At 50.9% G+C, this 20,098-nt stretch overlaps 1 protein-coding gene across 1 annotated transcript in view; it reads left to right on the top strand.

The window, feature by feature from the left end:
- The first annotated feature begins 1,746 nt into the window (after nucleotides 1-1,746).
- The window catches only part of LOC123351480 (IgGFc-binding protein-like), a 29,837-nt gene continuing 11,485 nt past the window's right edge, over nucleotides 1,747-20,098 (top strand). Inside the window, exons 1-8 of the mRNA XM_044990866.1 lie at nucleotides 1,747-1,859; nucleotides 6,607-7,202; nucleotides 11,087-11,660; nucleotides 11,914-12,107; nucleotides 12,618-12,759; nucleotides 14,453-14,787; nucleotides 17,624-18,197; nucleotides 18,627-19,204. Coding sequence (XP_044846801.1) covers nucleotides 1,826-1,859; nucleotides 6,607-7,202; nucleotides 11,087-11,660; nucleotides 11,914-12,107; nucleotides 12,618-12,759; nucleotides 14,453-14,787; nucleotides 17,624-18,197; nucleotides 18,627-19,204 — 3,027 coding nt within the window. The 5' untranslated portion in view covers nucleotides 1,747-1,825. The remainder of the gene's footprint in view (nucleotides 1,860-6,606; nucleotides 7,203-11,086; nucleotides 11,661-11,913; nucleotides 12,108-12,617; nucleotides 12,760-14,452; nucleotides 14,788-17,623; nucleotides 18,198-18,626; nucleotides 19,205-20,098) is intronic.

Raw genomic sequence — 20,098 nt, 5'->3', positions numbered from 1 at the left:
ATCTAAATCACTGATGAAGATATTGAATAGAACCAGACCCCAAATGGATCCTTGTAGGATCCCCCATGATATGCCCTTCCAGCTTGCCTGTGATCCACTGATAACTATTCTCTGGGAATGATTTTCCAACCAGTTATGCACACACCTTATAGTAGCTCCATCTAGGTTGTATTTCCCTAGTTTGTCTATGAGAAGGTCATGAGAGACAGTATCAAAAGCCTTGCTAAATTCAAGATATACCACATCTACCTCTTCCTCCCATCCACAAGTGTCCACACTTTCACAGTGTGCTCTCATCCCCAATGGGGCACCTCCTTGTGGCCGCAGCTTGGAATTAGCTCTGCCTTTCTGAAACCCCTTCCTGCGAGTGCTCATCTCTATGACACTCTCTCTACCGGAACTTGATGGCTCCCTCCTTGTGGCTTGGCCTCCGGAAAGGTCACTGTAGTTTCTCCTTTCTGAGAGGTTTGTGTACCAGGTGTCATCAACTGTCCCACGCAGTCCTTCCAATTCACTGCCCCCTCAATGGTGCCACATCCCCCAGTGACTGGTAGGGGAACATGGGCTCACCCTCATCTTTGGGTTTCAGCACAGGGACCCTAAAACCAGCAGCTAAGGTCTATCCTGTCCCATGCCTTGTTTTCTGTTTGGGGTTCCTTGAGATTACTTCCTATGTTGCCTCTATCAGTCCTCCTTCTCCGCCCTTCTCCGGGTACACCCCTTCCCTCCTGACCAAGCCTCCCCTCTCCCTAGCCTCAGAGATAACTGCAGACACCTCCTCCCTTTCAGCTCCCTTCTGCCATCAAGCTACCTTGCTTTAATACCAGCCCGACCTGTTCCTGTTCAGGCGATCTTCCTCCTTTAATTATAGTTCTCATTGCTCCCTGTCTCCTCCTCCAGGTGCATCTTAGGTGAGTTAATTGGCACTTCCTAGCTACCATAACCTTTTTCAGGGGCAGGTAAGGGGTGAGCACTCCCTCAACAGTGTCAATAGCAACCAGCCAGTAGGTGGGATCCTGGAGAGCATGGGGATCAAGTAGGACCGAGCGGAGGGACCTTGCAATAGCTAAAGCCAGTGGAAATTCAAGTCCTGGTTAGAGGCTGGGATTCCAGCAAGCTGTAGGGAAGGAAGCAGGGCCAGAGTTGAAGATTATTTGAACAGAGGTGGCTTATTATTGTAAATCAAAGACCAGAGCTCTGTGCTGGGGTGAGAGGTTTCCACCACAGGTGAGCGATGTTTCATATCCCATGTGTCCTTGCTTTAACCAGGTGAACAGTTTCCTGATTGAATCTTCCCTTCAACCTCATTGGTAAGAAAATCACTGTGTAAAGAATTGGCTGGGCCACAGTGATCCAGGCAGACTTTGGCCTCACCGGTACCTATGCCAGGTGGTCCCAGGACGCACCACGGTCACTCTGCCAGTCACCTAAAAACGCAGGAGCCGTGTGCTGTCTGTGTGGCAACTTACAACAGTGACAGGGATGATGACATGCTCCATGAGGAATGGCACGCTGGCACCAAGCCCCCTCATCTTTGGCCAGAGCTGGAAGGTGGGGCGACCTTCCCGGATGCACTGCAGGTAATGATAACCACCATGTTGCAGAGGGTAGAGGCCTAATGAAAAACAACAACGAGGTAGCAGAGGGCAGTGTGGGATCATCCTTCACAAGAGTGAGGCCCCTTCAAAGGATGTCACAGCAAAGTGGACCCACATGGATACTTCGTAGACTGTTGTAACACGGCTATTGTGTCCTCAGTGGGCGGGAGAATAACGTCTGCCAGGCGATTGCTGGCTATGCTGAGGCATGTCAGGAAGCTGGAGCTATGGTGCATCCTTGGAGGACCATGAAATTCTGCTGTGAGTCCCCTATGTTCCCCACTGCCTGCCCCATGGGGATCCCTCTTCCAAGTTTGCTGGTAGATGTTTTTTTAAATGCTGAGCTCATCAAGCGATGTAGAACATTTCTTAATTAAGAAAGTGAGCCCAAAGCAGTGGTAACAGCACAGGCAGAGGCTATAGAAGCTGCCCCCCTCACGGGGCCCTGTCAATGTGCTGCACCCCAGGCCAGAGGGGCACATTCCTACAGATAGAACTCATAAAAGTATTAGGGTTGGAAAAGACTCTCAGGAGGTCATCTAGTCCAACACGCCTGCTCAATGCCGGACCAATTCCCCCAGCTAAATCATCCCAGACCAGGGCTTTGTCAAGCTAGCCTTTAAAAACAACTAAGAGAAGGAGAATTCCACCACCTCCCTAGGTAACCCATTCTAGAGGTTTACCATCCTCCTAGTGAAATCATAGAATCATAGAATCTCAGGGTTGAAAGGGACCTCAGGAGGTCATCTAGTCCAACCCCCTGCTCAAAGCAGGACCAAACCCACCTAAATCATCCCAGCCAGGGCTTTGTCAAGCTTGACCTTAAAAACCTCTAAGGAAGGAGATTCCACCTCCACCCATTCCATTCCTTCACCACCTTACTAGTGAAAAAGTTTTTTTCCTAATGTCCAACCTAAACCTCCCCCTCTGCAACTTGAGAACCAATACTCCCTTGTTCTGTCATCTTCTACCACTGAGATCAGTCTAGATCAGGGGTGGGCAAACTACGGCCCGCGGGCCACATCTGGCCCGCGGGACTGTCCTGCCCAGCCCCCGAGCTCCTGACCCAGCCCGCCCGCGCTGCATGGTGACACGGGAAATCGCAGCGCCTGTCCCGGGCCCAGCGGCCCCGATCGGGACCTGGGCAGCTCGCAGGGCTCGCGAGAAGCAGGACACCCCCCCGCCGCCGCTGGCTGTGCCCCCCGGCTCTGCAATCAGAGATGCAGCGCTCGGCTGCTCCTCTGCCCTAAAATCCAGCCTCCCTTCCGGCACGGGCTTGTCCCTCCTCCGCACACAAAGGCTGGTGCGGGAGGCAAAGTCTCAGGAAAGGGTGGGGCCGGGGAGGCCGCAGGAGCAGGGGGCAGCGAGATCCCACCCGGGGCCGGGAGAGCCCCGCAAAGGAGGCACAGACACCCCCCCCCCGCAGCTGCCATAAGCGCCAGTGAACAAACCGGAGCGCTCCCCCCTTGGTGTGGGACACACTCACTGCCGGCCCGAGCCGCTTCCTCCTTCCTCCGCTGCACTCAGGGGCGGGAGTGTTTCGGGTTACAGCGCCCCGGACCCCACCACAGCTGCTGCCAAGCGAGAGGCCCGGAGCAACACTTGGCCCACCCCTCTTTCCCTCCATCCCTCCTACTAACCTTCTCCTTCTACGCCCCCTTTCCATATCTCCTCCTAATCCTCCACCATCCATTTCCCTTTCACATTTTTTCCATCCAGCCTCCTTTTTCACATCCTACTTTTTTTTCTCCACCACCTCTATCCATCACTTTCCATCCCCTTCCTCTTCTATCCCCCTTCCCAGATCTTCTCCTCAAACATCCTGTTTTCCCACACCCTCATTCCTTCATTCCTTTTGCTTCCCACCCTTCTCTTTTCCCACCTTCCCTTCCTCTCCTCTATCAGTTTCCAATTCTCTTCCCATGTTTCTCCAATCAGCCATCCCCCTTTTCACTTTCTTTCCTGAACAGGTATCTTTTTCTTTCCACCTCCCCATCTGCCACAACCCCTATTCCTCTTATTCCTTTGACCCTCTGTCTACCCCAGAGGTGGGCAAACTCCGGCGGCCCGCAGGACCCCCTGGCCCGGCCCCTGAGCTCCTGGCTGGGGAGGCTAGCCACCGGCCCCTCCTCTGCTATCCCCCGCCCCTGCTGCCACGCTCCCGCATGGGCAGCGCTCTGGATGGCAGGGTTGCACGCTCCTGCAGAGCAGTATGGCAGCGTGTCTGGCTCAGGCTGGGTGATGTGGCTGCCAGACATGCTGCTCTGAGCGGCATGGTAAGGGGGCCAGGGCCGTGGGTTTGGATAAGGGGCAGAGGTTTGGTGGGGCTGTCAGGGGATGGGGAACTGGGGGGGGGGGGTTGGATATCATGGGAGTCCCCAGGTGGCCTGTCAGGGGGCGGGGGTGTGGATAAGGGTTGGGGGGTAGTCAGGGGACTAGGAGAAGGGGGGTTGAATAGGGGGTGGGGTTTTGGGGGGCAGTTAGGGGTGGGGGACCTGGGAGGGAGCAGTTAGGGGACAAGGAGCAGTGGGGGTTGGATGGGTCAGGAGTCCTGAGGGGGCAGTCAGGATGCGGGAAGTGAGAGGGGTTGGATGGGGGCAGGGGTCAAGCTGTTTGGGGAGGCACATCCTTTGCTACCCGGCCCTCCATACAGTTTTGCAACCCCAATGTGGCCCTCAGGTCAAAAAGTTTGCCCACCCCTGGTCTAGATCCATCCTCTTTGGAACCCCCTTTCAGGTAGTTGAAAGCAGCTATCAAATCCCCCCTCATTCTTCTCTTCTGCAGACTAAACAAGCCCAGTTCCCTCAGTTAGTGTTTCTAATATCCAAACTAGACCTCCCCCACTGCAACTTGAGACCACAGCTTCTTGTTCTGTCATTTGCCACCACTGAGAACAGCCTAGCTACATCCTCTTTGGAACCCCACTTCAGGTAGTTGAAGGATACTATCAAATCCCCCCTCACTCTTCTCTTCTGCAGACTTAACAAGCCCAGTTCCCTCAGCCTCTCCTCATAAGTCATGTGCCCCAGCTCCCTAATCATTTTCATTCTGCTGGACTCTCTCCAATTTGTCCACATCTTTTCTGTATCGGGGGCGGGGCGGGGGGGGGGGGAGAAACTGGATATATTACTCCAGATGTGGCTTCACCACTGCCGAATAGAGGGGATTAATCACTTCCCTCGATCTGCTGGCAATACTCCTACTAATGCAGCCTAATATGCCCTTATCCTTCATGGCAACAAGGGCACACTGCTGACTCATATCCAGCTAATCATCCACTGTAATTTCCAGGTCCTTTTCTTTAGAACTACTGCTTAACCAGTCGGTCCCCAGCCTGTAGCGGTGCATGGAATTCTTCCATCCTAAGTGCAGGACTGTGCACTTCTCCTTGTTGAACCTCATCAGATTTCTTTTGGCCCAATCCTCCAAATTGTGCAGGTCACTCTTGACCCTATCCCTACCTTCCAGCATATCTATCTCTCCCCCCAGTTTAGTGTCATCTGCGAACTTGCTGACGGTGCAATCTAGGCCATCATCTAGATCATTAATAAAGATGTTGAACAAAACTGGCCCCAGGACTGACCCCTGGGGCACTTCGCTTGATACCGGCTGCCAACTAGATATTGAGCCATTGATGACTACCTGTTGAGCCCGAAAATCTAGCCAGCTTTCTATCCACCTTTTAGTCCATTCATCCAATCCATACTTTTTTGAACTTCCTGGCAAGAATACTGTGGGAGATGGTATCAAAAGCTTTGCTAAAGATGTAGTGGTGCCCTTCATGGCCCATCTTGTCCTTGGCTTATCTGCTGAGACTGGGACATAATTAGAGCTGGGACATGGTCATGTGGCAAATTGCTGGCACTATTATGATGGGTATCACACTTTCTCTTCTTTGGGAGGGGGTTCAGGGCACCATTTCTTGCCCCTGAATTGGAATATTAATTGCCCCACTAGTGTCCTAGAGGAGGGGAGGGGAGAAGGAGGGACCTTGGCCCGTCCTCTACTCCAGGTCCCAGCCCAGGGGCCCTGAGGATAGTGGTGAACCACTTGAACTGACGGTTCCTTCCCCTGGGATACTTCCCTCTCTTGCCCTTCAGCTTGCGGGGGCTTCCTGTCCTCCCTCTGCACAAGCCAGGTTCCCCTTACCTAGGGTCTTGGACTTCTTAGCCCACCGCAGCACTTCTCCAAACTTTCCTCTGTTTCCCTTCAAACTGTTCTCTGCTCCAACACCAATCCCCTCTTCTCCAATTCCTTCAAACTGTTCTCTGCTCCAACACCAATCTTTTCTGCTCCAACTCCTCCAAACTGTTCTCTGCTCCAACACCACTCCTTTCTCTTCCAACTCCTCCAAACTGTTCTCTGCTCCAACACCACTCCTTTCTCTTCCAACTCCTCCAAACTGTTCCTGCTCCAACTCCTCCCCTGTCTCATTGAAGCAGGGGTTTTTATCAGGTGACTGACTGCAGGTGCTCTAATTGGCTTCAGGTGCTCTAATTAATCTATAGCAAACTTTCTTCCCTCTACAGGGAATAAGGCTCCCTCCTAACCCTCTCCTGCTGCCCTCTGGCCATGCTATATCACAGTGGTGACTCATTAATTGAGATGTCTGTCCACTAGGAACTGGTCTGGGAACCCACCAACTCATCTCCCATAAGTCATCATCTGGGAGTGACTTTTAGGCACTATTGACCTGGACTCAAAGCAAAAAGCTAGTGGTGAAAAGCTCTGCAGAACAATTCCAGGTCAATGGGCTCTCCACTCCTTACACCTTGACCTTGGTCCAAATTGGAAGCCTAGCCTTAGGAAAGAGATTACCTGTATCCCATTGCCTGGTTTCTTTGGAGCAACCAGATAACCAGACCTGGAACTGGATTACAGATGGTGCCTTTTATTAATTAACCAAACCAAGGAAATAGAAAAATAGGAGGAAATTGCATGTTCTGTGATGGTTCATTGCGCACATTGCTAATGCACTATATGAGCTAACTCTTTGTTCTAATTACAGCTCCTTCCTGTCCCCCGAACAGTCACTATGAATTCTGCAGCAGCAGCTGTGATCTGACATGCAGCAGCCTCTATGCCCCGGTGCAATGCACGATCCAGTGTAAGGAAGGCTGCGTGTGTGATGAGGGCTTTGTTCTCAGTGGTGACCTCTGTGTCCCCTTTTCCCAGTGCGGATGCCTCCACAGGGGAATTTACTACCAGGCTGGAGAGACCTTCCACCCGAGTGGTTCATGCGAAGAGCAGTGTGTGTGTCAGGCTGGTGGGGAGGTTGTGTGTAAGGCATTCTCCTGCGGCTCTGGTGAGCAATGCAGGGTGGTGGACGGTGTCCAGAAATGCCACCCATTTGGATCTGCGACCTGTTCTGCCTCTGGCCAGTCCCACTACCTCTCTTTCGACGGGGTCCCCTTTGACTTCCAAGGCACCTGCACCTACATCCTGGCCAAGACCTGCACTGATGCCAGCCACCTTACACCATTCACTATCAGCGTAGAGAAAGAATCCTGGGGCAGCGGGAACATCTCCATGGCCAAGCTGGTGTCCATTCAGGTGTATGGGATCACACTCACCCTGCTGCAAAACAAACAGGGGCTCGTCATGGTAAGTTCTCCACATTCTCATGGACAGAGATTTTATTCTAGTCTACACGGGTTTGTTTGCAGTTAGGCCATTTCCCTAATCATAGACTCATAGAATATCAGGGTTGGAAGGGACCTCAGGAGGTCATCTAGTCCAACCCCCTGCTCAAAGCAGGACCAATCCCCAATTAAATCATCCCAGCCAGGGCTTTGTCAAGCCTGACCTTAAAAACCTCTAATAAAGGAGATTCCACCACCTCCCTAGGTAACCCATTCCAATACTTCACCACTCTGAGTGAAAACGTTTTTCCTAATATCCAACCTAAACCTCCCCCACTGCAACTTGAGACCATTACTCCTTGTTCTGTCATCTGGTACCACTGAGAACAGTCTAGATCCATCCTCTCTGGAACCCTCTTTCAGGTAGTTGAAAGCAGCTATCAATCCCCCCTCATCCTTCTCTTTTGCAGACTAAACAATCCCAGTTCCCTCAGCCTCTCCTCATAAGTCATGTGCTCCAGCCCCCTAATCATTTTTGTTGCCCTCTGCTGGACTCGTTCCAATTTTTCCACATCCTTCTTGTAGTGTGGGGCCCAAAACAGGACACAGTCCTCCAGATGAGACCTTACCAATGTCGAATAGAGGGGTTTAATCACATCCCTCGATCTGCTGGCAATGCCCCTACTTACACAGCCCAAAATGCCGTTAGCCTTCTTGGCAACAAGGGCACACTGTTGACTCATATCCAGCTAATGTCTCGTCATGGCAAAGGTTGTGCTGCAGGTGATCTGCCTCAGCTTCCCCTCTTGGACTCCTCAAAACTAATAGCTCACAAGACAAACTGGCCTCCTTAGGGTCTGGATTATTAAATTAGCAAACATGCAAAATAAAGTTTTCAAGTCCATCCATTTTTCTCCATACCAGGTCACTCCAAGGTCTTTCCTGTCTGTAGTCATGCTCCTCAAATTTCAAGTTTCCCTGCTGGAGTCTATTCACTCCCATCAGCCTCTTGATTCTCTTCTGTTCTCCCTGAGAACTCTCTCTGCAGGGCCAGCCTCCCATCTTCCTCCTCCCGCTGCTCTTATAGGGGAATCAGGTGGTTCCTGCTCAGGTGTGCCTCCTTAGTAATCAGGGTTGGCTGGCCTACTGGCCTTAAAGGACAAGCCACCCTCTTACAAATTCTTATACCATGCACATCCATGTAGTATTTGAGCACCTTCCAACAACACACTAAGTAACTTGACCAACTCTCTCATCCTATCCCCAGGAGGAGATATACGCGCAGGGGAGGGTTTTGTATTGGGTTTAATTTAAAAGATATAAATGTGCACACACATTGCCTTATATATATGAGTGTGTGTGTGTTAGAGACAACAGGTCAAAGAAACACACCTTGCACTTGGGGAGGAAGTGGTGAGGTTTGTCAGGGTCCTTTGTTCCTGAGGGAGTTCATTCCCCAGCCTCGAACTGCTCACCAGTAAAGCTCCATCTCCTGCACAGGCAAACTTAACCCTTATTGTTCCAAAAGAATGAAGTTGTCAGCTACCATCTTCATCTTTGAGGTTTAATTGATCTTTTAAAAGGAGTCTGGTGGCACCTTAAAGACTAACAGATTTATTTGACTATAAGCTTTTGTGGGTAAAAACCCACTTCTTCAGATGCATGGAGTGAAAATTACGGGTGCAGGCATTATTATACTGACATATGAAGAGAAGGGAGTTACCTCACAAGTGGAGAACCAGTGTTGGCAGGGCCAATACAGTCTGGGTGGCTGTAGTTCACTCCCAATAACTGATGAGGAGGTGTCAATTCCAGGAGAGGTAAAGTTGCTTTTGTAGTGAGCCAGCCACTTCCAGTCCTATTCAAGCCCAAATTAATGGTGTTAAATTTGCAAATGACTTTTAGTTCTGCAGTTTCTCATTGAAGTCTGTTTCTGAAGTTTTTTTGTTCAAGTATGGCTCCTTTTAATCTGTTATAGAATGTCCAGGAAGACTGAAATGTTCTCCTACTGGCTTTTGTATGCTACCATTCCTGATGTCTGATTTGTGACCATTTATTCTTTTACATAGAGAGTGTCCAGTTTGGCCAATGTACATGGCAGAGGGGCATTGCTGGCACATGATGGCATATATCACATTAGTAGACGGGCAGATGAATGAGTCCCTAATGATGTGGCTGATGTGGTTGGGTCCTCTGATGGTGTCACTAGGGTAGATATGGGGACAGAGTAGGCAACAAGGTTTGTTACAGGGATTGGTTCCTGGGCTAGTGTTTCTGTGGTGTGGTGTGTAGTAGCTAGTGAGTATTTGCTTCGGGTTGGGAGGCTGTCCATAAGCGAGGACTGGCCTGCTTCCCAAGGTCTGTGAGAGTGAGGGATCGTTTTCCAGGATAGGTTGTAGATCGTTGATGATGTGCTGGAGAGTTTTTAGCTGTGGGCTGTATGTGATTACCAGTGCTGTTGTGTTATTTTCCTTGTTGGGCCTGTCCTGTATTAGGTGACTTCTGGGTACCCGTCTCACTCTGTCAATCTGTTTCCTCACTTCCCCAGGTGGGTATTGTAGTTTTAAGAATGTTTGATAGAGATGTTGTGGGTATTTGTCTCTGTCTAAGGGATTTGAGCAAATTCAGTTGTATCTTAGGGCTTGGCTGTAGACAATGGATCGTGTGATGTGTCCTGGATGGAAGCTAGAGGCATGTAGCTGTCAGTAGGTTTCCGATATAGGGTGGTGTTAATGTGACCATCACTTATTTGCACTGTAGTGTCCAGGAAGTGGATCTCTTGTGTGGACTGGTCCAGGCTGAGGTTGATGGGGTGGAAATTGTTGAAATCCAGGTGGAATTCTTCTAGGTCCTCCTTCCCGTGGGTCTATATGATGAAGATGTCATCAATGTAGCGCAAGTCGAGCAGAGGCACTAGGGGATGAGATCTGAGGAAGCGTTGTTCTAAGTCAGCCATAAAAATGTTGGCATACTGTGGGGCCATTTGGGTACCCATACCAGTGCTTCTGACCTGAAGGTATAAGTTTTCCCCAAATCTGAAATGGTTGTGGGTGAGAACAGAGTCACAAAGCTCAGCCACTTGGTGTGTCGTGGCCTCATCAGGGATACTGTTCTTGACAGCTTCTAGTCCATTCTCATGTGGAATATTGGTATAAAGAGCGTCTACGTCCATGGTGGCCAGGATGGTGTTTTCAGGAAGATCACCAGTGCATGATAGTTTCTTCAGGAAGTCGTGGGGGTATCTTGAAGATAGCTAGGAGTGCTGGTCATGTAGGGTTTGAGGAGAGAGTCCAAACAGCCAGACAATCCTGCTGGAAGAGTGCCAATGCCCGAGATGATGGGGTGTCCATGGTTTCCAGGTTTATGGATCTTGGGTAGCAGATAGAATACCCCTGGTTGGGGCTCTGGGGGTGTGTCTGAGTGGATTTGTTCCTGTGCTATAGCAGGGAGTTTCTTGAGCAGATGGTGTAGTTTCTTTTGGCACTCTTCAGTGGCATCAGATGATAGTGGCCTGTAGAATGTGGGACAAATACAAGATGTGGAAAATTGGTCGAGATAGGAGAAGAAGGCACGGGGTGAAGGAATGAGGCGTCACCAGGGAAGTGGGTGTTTAAGAGAGAAGGGGAGATAGACAAGAAGTAGGAGAGTGTTCTGTGGGCAGGAGCTCACATGAAAATGAGGTGCAAGCCAACCGGGTTTGGAGAAAATAGGGTTGGTAAAGAGAGAACCGGGAGAGAGATGAGGTGAAGAGAAGAGGAGAGACATGATGTAGACTAGGACGACAATGTGAAGACCTTGGAAAGTGAGGACAAGTCATCCCAAAGTGAAATCTGGAGTCATTCTGATTTATGCCGTGTGTCAGTGAGAGCAGAGGGATGTTCAAAGGGAATGTTCTCTCTCTTCCAGGTGAACAGCATGTCCCACAACCTCCCAGTGATTGTGGCTGATGGGCGACTTAGAGCGTATCAACATGGCACAAACATTCTGGTGCAAACCAACTTCGGCCTCACTGTGAGCTACGACTTGGTTTACCAGACCAGGGTCACTATCTCAGAGAGCTACGAGGGCGAGACGTGCGGCCTGTGCGGGAACTACAACGGACAGGAAGATGAGGAGTTCCTGCTCCCTGATGGCAGGACAGTCCCTGATGCGGCAGCATTTGGCTCTGCTTGGGAAGTCCAGATCCCAGGAGCATCCTGTACAGACAGATGTGCTGGAAACAGCTGTCCAGTTTGCGAAGAGAAGAAGAAGGAGGTCTTCAAATGGCACAACTCCTGTGAGCTGCTCACAGACCCCGACGGCCCCTTTGCGGCCTGCCATGGCACGGTTAGCCCCAGTGTGTATCAGAGCAACTGCCTGTATGATCTGTGCCTGGGCAATGGGGATGCACAGGTTCTGTGCCACAGCATCCACAGCTACGTAACGGCCTGCCAAGAGGCCGGGGCCCCCATCCTGCCGTGGAGGAACACCACCTTCTGCCGTAAGTGCGCTGATAGTGTAGGAGCTCTGGGATGCACTGGGGAAGGGAGAGGGGTCATGTTATTTGGCATCTTGTTCCTGGCCTCTGGGTTTCTTCGGGAACTCTTCTGGGTGGGAACCAATAATCTCATGTTTCCTTCTAAAGGTGCCCTGTTCCTCTCCTCATTGTCCTGCTCTCCTCTCCTTCATGTCTGTCGCTCTAGGCCGTGGTGTGAGATCTTTCCAGTCATAATTTATTTCTCTCTCTATTTAAGCTGTGAGCTGCCCAGTCAACAGCCACTATGAGGTCTGCACCGACGTCTGCACCATCACCTGCTCTGGAGACATCATGGACTGCCCGGAGACCTGTGCTGAAGGCTGCCAGTGTGACGATGGCTTCTTCTTCGATGGCCAGGGCTGTGTGACTGGAGAAAGCTGTGGGTGCTTTGAGAGTGGGAGATATTACAAGGTACCACCCCCGCTAGAGCTTCTAAGTCTGATCTAATTTTTGCTCTATCAAGAGCATTGGTCCATCAAGGCTGGCTTCCCTTTCGACTAGTATCTAATGCTCAAAATGCCAAAAAAGGCCAGAAGATTTTATGATGTGTGCCTGTTGTGAGGAAACTGAGGAACAGGTAGGAGCAGTGACTTGCTCAAGGCCACCTAGTGCGTGAGTAGCCTTAATCCCAGTCCTCAGTCCATTAGACAGCCTTTCTCTCTAAAGGCAAGAGGAAATAATATTATGACACAATGGACATTTTTATAGATACATAGATTCTAAGGCCAGAAGGCTCCATTGTGATCATCTAGTCTGCCCTCCTGCATAACCCAGGCCAGAGAGCCGCCCCAATATCATTCTGAGAGCACATCTATTAGAAAACCACATCCACAGTTCTGGGTTTAGCGCTGTCAACAATTATTTTAAATAATTGTTTCCAGTTACATTCTGTTATTTCCTGTTTTCCAAACGTTCCATCAGCCCAATGAGACGGTCCTGATGAACGAGTGTCAGCAAAGCTGCACCTGCGTTCCTGCTCGAGGGGTGACTTGTAAAGCCCACAGCTGCTCCCGAGAAGACATCTGCCAGATTAGAGATGGCGTCAGGGCCTGTATCAGCAAAGGTACAGGACAGTCATTGTTTGAAACATGCCCTGAAGGGTTATTGTACCGGGCAGCGAGTAAGCAGCTGTGGTTATGTCTCCTCACCTTTCTCACTGTCTCTCCGCCTTAATTTAGCCTCGAACTCTGACTTGTAATAGTACAAAATTTCGACTGGAAAGATGGGAAGACTTGTTGGGTCTCTCCAGCAGAGTCGGGTGGGCAACTCTCAGGGAGCTGAGCACACTCTGTGATTCTCTCCGTGGGCACAGCCTGGGGGCTGCTATAAACAGAACACCCTGGCTACATGCAGTCCCATAGGGACCACCAGTGAGCTGGGCAGTGTCAGAGCCCATCACCTCTCAGCCACTCTCCTTGCCTGCTCCACGCTGGATATCTGCTTGTGCCTAATATTGGAAGAGCCCAAGCCCAAGAAGGTCAGGTCATTTTCTGACCCAGCCTGACACTTCCCATGAAACTGAATGAGCGCCATGGCCACCTCCCACCCATGGGGTTGGCATGGCGGTGGCTATGTACCCTGTTCCTGCCATCCGCCATCCCTGGCTGCAGTGTCTGCACTCTGGGGCAGGTCCCTTACTCCACAGTATGCATAAGGTAGCCAGGTGGCAGTGCTAGTAGGAGCTGGGCATGCAGCCACCTCCAGGCTGGCCCCACAGGTAGGGTGGCCAACTCTCTCATTTGTGAAAACTGGACACTGAGCGCCGGAACCTCCCCTGCTCCCTGATCCAGCTCTTCCCCCAAGGCCCTGCCCCTTGCTCCACCTCTTTCCCTCACGGCCCTGTCCCCTGATCCTCTTCCCTCACCCACTGTCGCTCACTGCTCTCTCCACCCCACTTCCCCCTGACAGCTGAGCAGGGCTCTAGGGGGGGAGGGGTGACTGGGGCAGGACGCTGGAGAGAGAGCAGGGCTCTGGGGGTGAGGGGGTGACTGGGGCAGGATGGGGAAGGAGAGCCATGCTCAGGGCAGGATGGGGAGCTGCTGGTTCGCTGGTACCTTGCTCCGCCGGAGCTGTGGCTGAGTGCTTCTCCAGGCTCCAGCAGCAGCTTCTGCTCTCCCCCTCCCCTGGGTGGCAGAGGCGGGTTACTGCAGGTAACTGGACTTTTAGTGTCCGGTCAGCAGTGATGACCGGACAGGGCCAGGTTCCCCTTTCGACCAGACTTTCTGGTCGAAAACCGGACACCTAGCAACCCTACCCACAGGCAGAAGGAGAACAGCTGACTTGACCCAATCCCAAGAGGGTCCCGTTCATTTCCTACTCAACCTGACCTGGACATGACACTTGTAGTCGGCTCCCATGAGGTTTGGGTTGCTTTTCAGGGCTGTGCTCCATATTCCCTGTCACATGGCCCTCTGTGTTCACCACCTACACTAGAGGCTGTGGGGAGGGTGACATAGGAGCTGGCTCTGCTGGCTCAAAGACTGCTATGGTCTCACCCTGCAGAGAGATTTCCCAGCAGAGGACTTGTGGGAGGTTTGGGAACTGTACAAAGGAAATGTGTATGGGGATTAGATAGATAGATAGATAGATTAGATAGATCATTTGGTCCATTTCACAAACAGGCTATATTAAGAAGAAGGATTCCAACGACATTAAATTTCATCCCAATTTTCACACCACCCTCAGCCCCCTCTCTGCTCTTATGTATAACTGATTTGTCTGGTGTTTCTTGTCTTTCTATTGTCTTTCGCCACTAGTTATTCCATCCTGCAGTGTGGTTCGCTGCAGAGAAGGAACTATTTGCAAGATGATAAATGGGCAGCCAGAGTGTGTGCCAGTCTCTCAGGCCACATGCTGGGCTGGGGGTTACTTGCATTACCACACCTTCGATGGACGGGCGTATGATTTCCACGGCACCTGCAACTACATTGTGGCCAAGACCTGTAGAGATGACTCTGTCCTGCCCTCCTTCCATGTCATGGCCAAGATCGAGAACAGTGGGAACACACAGGTCTTCTACATTTGGTCGGTAACTGTCCAGGTGGATGGAGTCACCGTCACAGCAGCCAGTGCTGAGGTCGGCTTTGTGGGGGTAAGTGCTGGGTGTGATCAGTACTTAGAGAGGATACCTTGAAAACGTTTACCGAAGGTGTTGCAGGTGGTAGAATTGTTTACGTAGTAGAGGGTGCTCTCCTCCGGAATTGGTGCTATCCCTGAAGCCACGGCACTGTACGGGGGGGGGGCTGTACTATGTTCAGATGTCGAGGTATCCCAGTAGGGCGCACTCTCCCCTTGGAGTCAGTGCTGACCCCAATTCCCATCATGGCAATACCAGGAGTTGTGTGTCGTAGAATGGTGCAGGTGGCCAACAGGGGGCGACGACCCACTTCTGAAGCACTGTGCTTGGGGCTAATGTCAGCAACTGGGACATGGGCTGTCAGACCTACTGGCTGGAGCAGTGGCAGTCAAGGCTAGTAGCCAGATCTGGAGTCAGGAACCAGGTGTCAGGGACAAGGGTCAAAACAACCCTCCAATGGCTCTAGCGGACAAAGCCCTGCCCATGGGCTGCTCCGTCTTTTGGCTGCATTTCGGCGCATGCGCAGGGCCGCCGAAGGACATGCGCCTTTTTTCTCCGCCGCTACTCCTGGGCAGCAATCCTGGCTATGCCACTGAATCCAAGGAGTTGCTTACATGCCAGAGGCTGTGTGTGAACAGGCCAGGAGTGTGGGTTCTCACAGCAGAGCAGGATAAGGCCGGCTCCCAGAGTCAAGGATTGGAGTGACCTAGCAGATCACCAGTCCGTATAACACCAGGGGAATGTCACACCCGGACCCACCCCAGAGCCCGCGTCCCCAGCCACAGCCTTCACCCCCTCCTGCACCCCAACACCCTGCCCCAGCCCAATGAAAATCAGCAAGTGAGTAAGGATGGGAGAGAGCAATTGACAGAGGGAAGGAGTATAGAGTGGATGGAGATGGGGCCTCTGAGTGGGGCGGGGCCTCAGAGCAGGGAGCAGAGCAAGGGTGTTGAGTTTTCTGCAGTTAGAAAGTTGGCAACCCGAGATATGGCCCCCTCCCCTGCAGGAGCTACTTCCTAATGGCTCTAGGTAACAGCTCCCTCCCTGTAGCCACTTCCTAATGGCGCTAACTGATGAGGCCCCATCGCCCTCAAAATTCCAACCTTTGAACTGTTTACAGTGTCGTGGTCGCCATGCTGGTCCCAGGGCGTTAGAGAGACAAGGTGGGAGAGGTAATGTCTCTTATTGGACCAACTTCTGTTGGTGAAAGGGACAAGTCTTCCAGCTACCCAGAGCCCTTCTTCAGATCTGGGAAGGGTACTCAGGGCTGGTTTATGCTAGAGAATTAGATTGACCCAGATGTGTCGCTCAGGGGCACATAGGCACCAAATTTTGGTTCCCAGGGAGGACTCCAACCACTGTACACACCTTCCCCCAAACCCCTACCCCCTCTGCAACTCTTTCCAACCCCGCTCCTCCCCCTCCCCCCCAGCACCTCCTGTACACTGCGGAACAGCTGATCTCGGTGGGCAAGAGACCCTGGGAAGGAGGGGGAGGAGCTGATACACAGGGCTGCCAGTGGGTACTCAGCACCCACTATTTGTTTTTCATTTGTGCTCCAGCCCCTGAGCACCCACAGAGTCGGCGCCTGTTCAGGGGTGTGAAAAATCCACACTCCAGCAATGTAGCTAAGCCATCGTAAGGGCTTGTCTACACTTACAGAGCTGCACCAGTGCAGCTGCACAGCTGTAGCGCCTAGTGAAGATTCTACCTAGGCCGCAGGACAGGTTCTCTTGTTGGTGTAGGTACTCCACCCAGTCTGCACTGCAGTGCTAGGTCAATGCAAAGCAGTTGACCTTGAGCTAACTATGTAAGTGTCTACAGTAAAATTTCGCTCCTGCCAACATTACTGTCCCTGTTTCATCGACTTAATAACTCCACCTCCATGAGAGGTGTGGAGTCAATGTCAACATAGTTAGGTCGATGCCATAGCAATGTAGGGGAGAGGGATAGCTCAGTGGTTTGAGCATTGGCCTCCTAAACCCAAGGTTGTGAGTTCAATCCTTGAGGAGGCCACTTAGGGATCTGGGGCAAAAATTGGTCCTGCTAGTGAAGGCAGGGGGCTGGACTCAATGACCTTTCAAGGTCCCTTCCAGTTATAGGAGATTGGTATATCTCCAACTATTACTTTATTACTGCATTGATTACATGGACTGTTACTGGCTTTGAGAAGCCATCCCACAATGCTACACATTGCACAGACACAAGGAGCAAAGAGTAGACATGCACAAGCGATGGTGGCTTTATGCTGATGTAAATCAGGTCAACTTAATTTTGTAGTGTAGCCATGCCCTGACAGGTGGTACCTATGTCAATAGGAGATGCCCTCCTGTCAACATAGCACTACCTGCTCCGGGGGATAGGTCAGTATAACTGCGTTGCTCAGGGGTGTGGATTTTCCACAGCTGCAGCTTTCCAAATGTAGAGGAGCCCTCAAGAGTGTCATAGCTAAATACAAGGTGGAACAGATTGTTTAGCATAAGTAGTTAAACCCACTGACATCACAGGACAAAAAGGGTGGGTTATTGGGTTACAGATTGCTGTAATAATCTATAACGCCAGTGTCTTTATTAAAACCATGATTTTTACTGTGCAGGAAAGTTAAGAATTTAGGATCCCAGTCTCAACTTTTGAAATTTGGTTCCATTATTAAACAACTTTCAAAACATTGAAATCCTCCAAAAAGAATTACATTTCTCCACCCAGCTCCATTTAATATGATATTTTAAAGTAATTCTGGTTCGAATTGGGGTCCAGTTTGCACCCCTTGCTAATCTGAGTAGGGGCCACTTTGGAAATGACAGACTAGTGCACTCAATTGTGACCTTTGCCCTTTCTTTCTCACCTGAAGGTGAATAACACTAGGGCCCACTTACCCATCTACCTCAACAACGGGGCCCTTCGGATCTATCAGAGCGGCACCTCCCTCATCCTCCGCACAAATTTCAACCTCAGCGTGTACTATGACTGGAACAACCATCTGAGGGTCACTGTCCCCAGGGTCTTCTCCAACAGCCTGTGCGGCCTGTGTGGCAACTATAATGAGGACCTCTCTGATGACTTCCAGATCCCAGATGGGGACCTGGCTTCCAGTGTCACCGCCCTGGGGAAAAGCTGGGCAGTGGAAGATGAGGATCAGTTTTGCTGGCACGATTGCATTGGAGGTTGTAAGCCCTGTGCCACCAGCATAGCCAGAAAGTACAAGGAGGAGGCCTCATGCGGCCTGATAACCAAGGTCTCTGATGGGCCCTTCAGTCAGTGCCACACCAAGGTGGATCCTACAGTCTACTTGGACAACTGCGTATACGATCTGTGCCACAACGACGGCTACAGAAAGGCCCTGTGTGAGGCCCTGAAGGCCTACGCGGATGCCTGCCAGCTGGAGGGGGTCAGGATTGGGGAATGGAGGCAGCTGGCCAGATGCCGTGAGTACAGCTTTGTATGCTTCGGTCTGCTGGTTAGACCGGGGAGCCTGGGGCTCAGCACTCTTGAGTTCTAGCCCTGGTTTTGGGAGAGGGGGTGATCGAGTGGTTTGGGATTGAGCAGTGATTGGCAAAAAAGGACTCCTGGGTTCTATTATACCCACAGTATTTGGTTTTGCTAAGGTGCCTGTCACTTTGAGTATGTAACGCACACTGATAACACATGGATGGTTGGGGTAAAATGATGCCATTTTTTAAGATACTCTTCCTACCCTGGACCTGATCCTGATCACCTCCTGCAGTGTTCTGTGCATCCTCACCTCCTGTTCAGGTCACTGGGATTCGAGAGTTCTCAGAGCCCCACAAGATACATTCCCCTGTGTCTATTTTAAATACTGCTTTTGCTAAATCTGTGGGTCCTTCACTCCCCAGCCCTGGAGTGCCCCCTGGAGAACAGCCAGTACCAGCTCTGTGGAACAGCCTGCCCAGCCACGTGTGTGGACAAGTCAGCCCCCAGCAGCTGCCAAGACCCCTGTGTGGAAAGCTGCCAGTGCAAGAATGGTTTTGTGCTGAGCCAGGGCAAATGCATACCCATGGGTGACTGTGGATGTCTGTTTGAGGGGCGCCCGTATGCCCCCAATGAGAGTTTCTGGGTCGATGAGGCATGTGGGACACGGTGCATATGCAACGCAGCCACTAGACAAGTCGAATGCGTGGCCGCCACGTGCAAACAATCAGAGAGATGTGGGCTAGTGAACGGTGTACGGGGCTGTTACCCCTCCAGCTACGCCACCTGCTCTGTGACAAGAAATCTGCATTATGCCACCTTTGATGGACAGAGATACGACTTCCAAGGCACCTGCCTCTACCAGCTCACGGCTCTGTGCAAGAAGACGGAGGGACTGGTGGACTTTGAAGTCTACTTCCAGGAGAACAATACCGCTCCTGTACAGATCAAGGTGTATCAGACCAACCTCAGGGTCAGCAATCAATTCCCTGGGAAAGTCCTGGTGAGTTTCTCAAATTGTCTCTAATCTCTCCAAAACTTTTGGGGAAAGTCACCTGTGCGATCCAGAAAACTTGCAGACAATGCATGGAAGGATTTTGAAATATAGGGTGAATTGTAAACACATTCTTCTATAAACTGGGAGCTAATGGAGATATTTAAGGATTGGGGTGATGTCGTTACACTTCGGATATGTGAGAAGGTGTCTGAATCATAGAATCTTAGGGCTGGAAAGTACCTTGAGAGGTCATCTAGTCAAGTCCCCTGCACTCATAGCAGGATTAAGCATTATGAAGACCATCCCTGACAGGTATTTGTATAACCTGCTCTTAAAAATATCCAGTAATGGATATTCGACAACCTCCCTGGGCAATTTATTCAAGTGATTAACAACCCTGAGAGTTAGGAAGTTTTTCTTAATGTCCAAGCTAAACTTCACTTGCTACAATTTAAGCCCATTGCTTTTTCTCCTATCCTCAGAGGTTAAGGAGAACAGTTTTTCACCCTCCTCCTTGTAACAACCATTTATGTATTTGAACAACAAGGAGTCCGGTGGCACCTTAAAGACTTACAGATTTATTTGGGCATAAGCTTTTGTGGGTAAAAAACCCACTTCTTCAGATGCATTGAGTGAACGTTACAGATGCAGGCATTATATAATGACACATGAAGAGAAGGGAGAATCTCACAAGAGGAGAACCAGTGTTGGCAGGGCCAATTCGATCAGGGTGGATGTGGTCCACTCCCAATAATAGATGAGGAGGTGTCAATTCCAGGAGAGGCAAAGCTGCTTCTGTAATGAGCCAGCCACTCCCAGTCCCTATTCAAGCCCAAATTAATGGTGTTAAATCTGCAAATGAAGTTTAGTTCTGCTGTTTCTCTTTGAAGTCTGTTTCTG

The sequence above is a fragment of the Mauremys mutica genome, chromosome 17, assembly GCF_020497125.1.
Source record: "Mauremys mutica isolate MM-2020 ecotype Southern chromosome 17, ASM2049712v1, whole genome shotgun sequence".
NCBI lineage: Eukaryota > Metazoa > Chordata > Testudines > Geoemydidae > Mauremys > Mauremys mutica.
The sequence above is the reverse complement of the archived record's forward strand: the minus strand, read 5'-3'. Positions and strand labels throughout refer to the sequence as shown.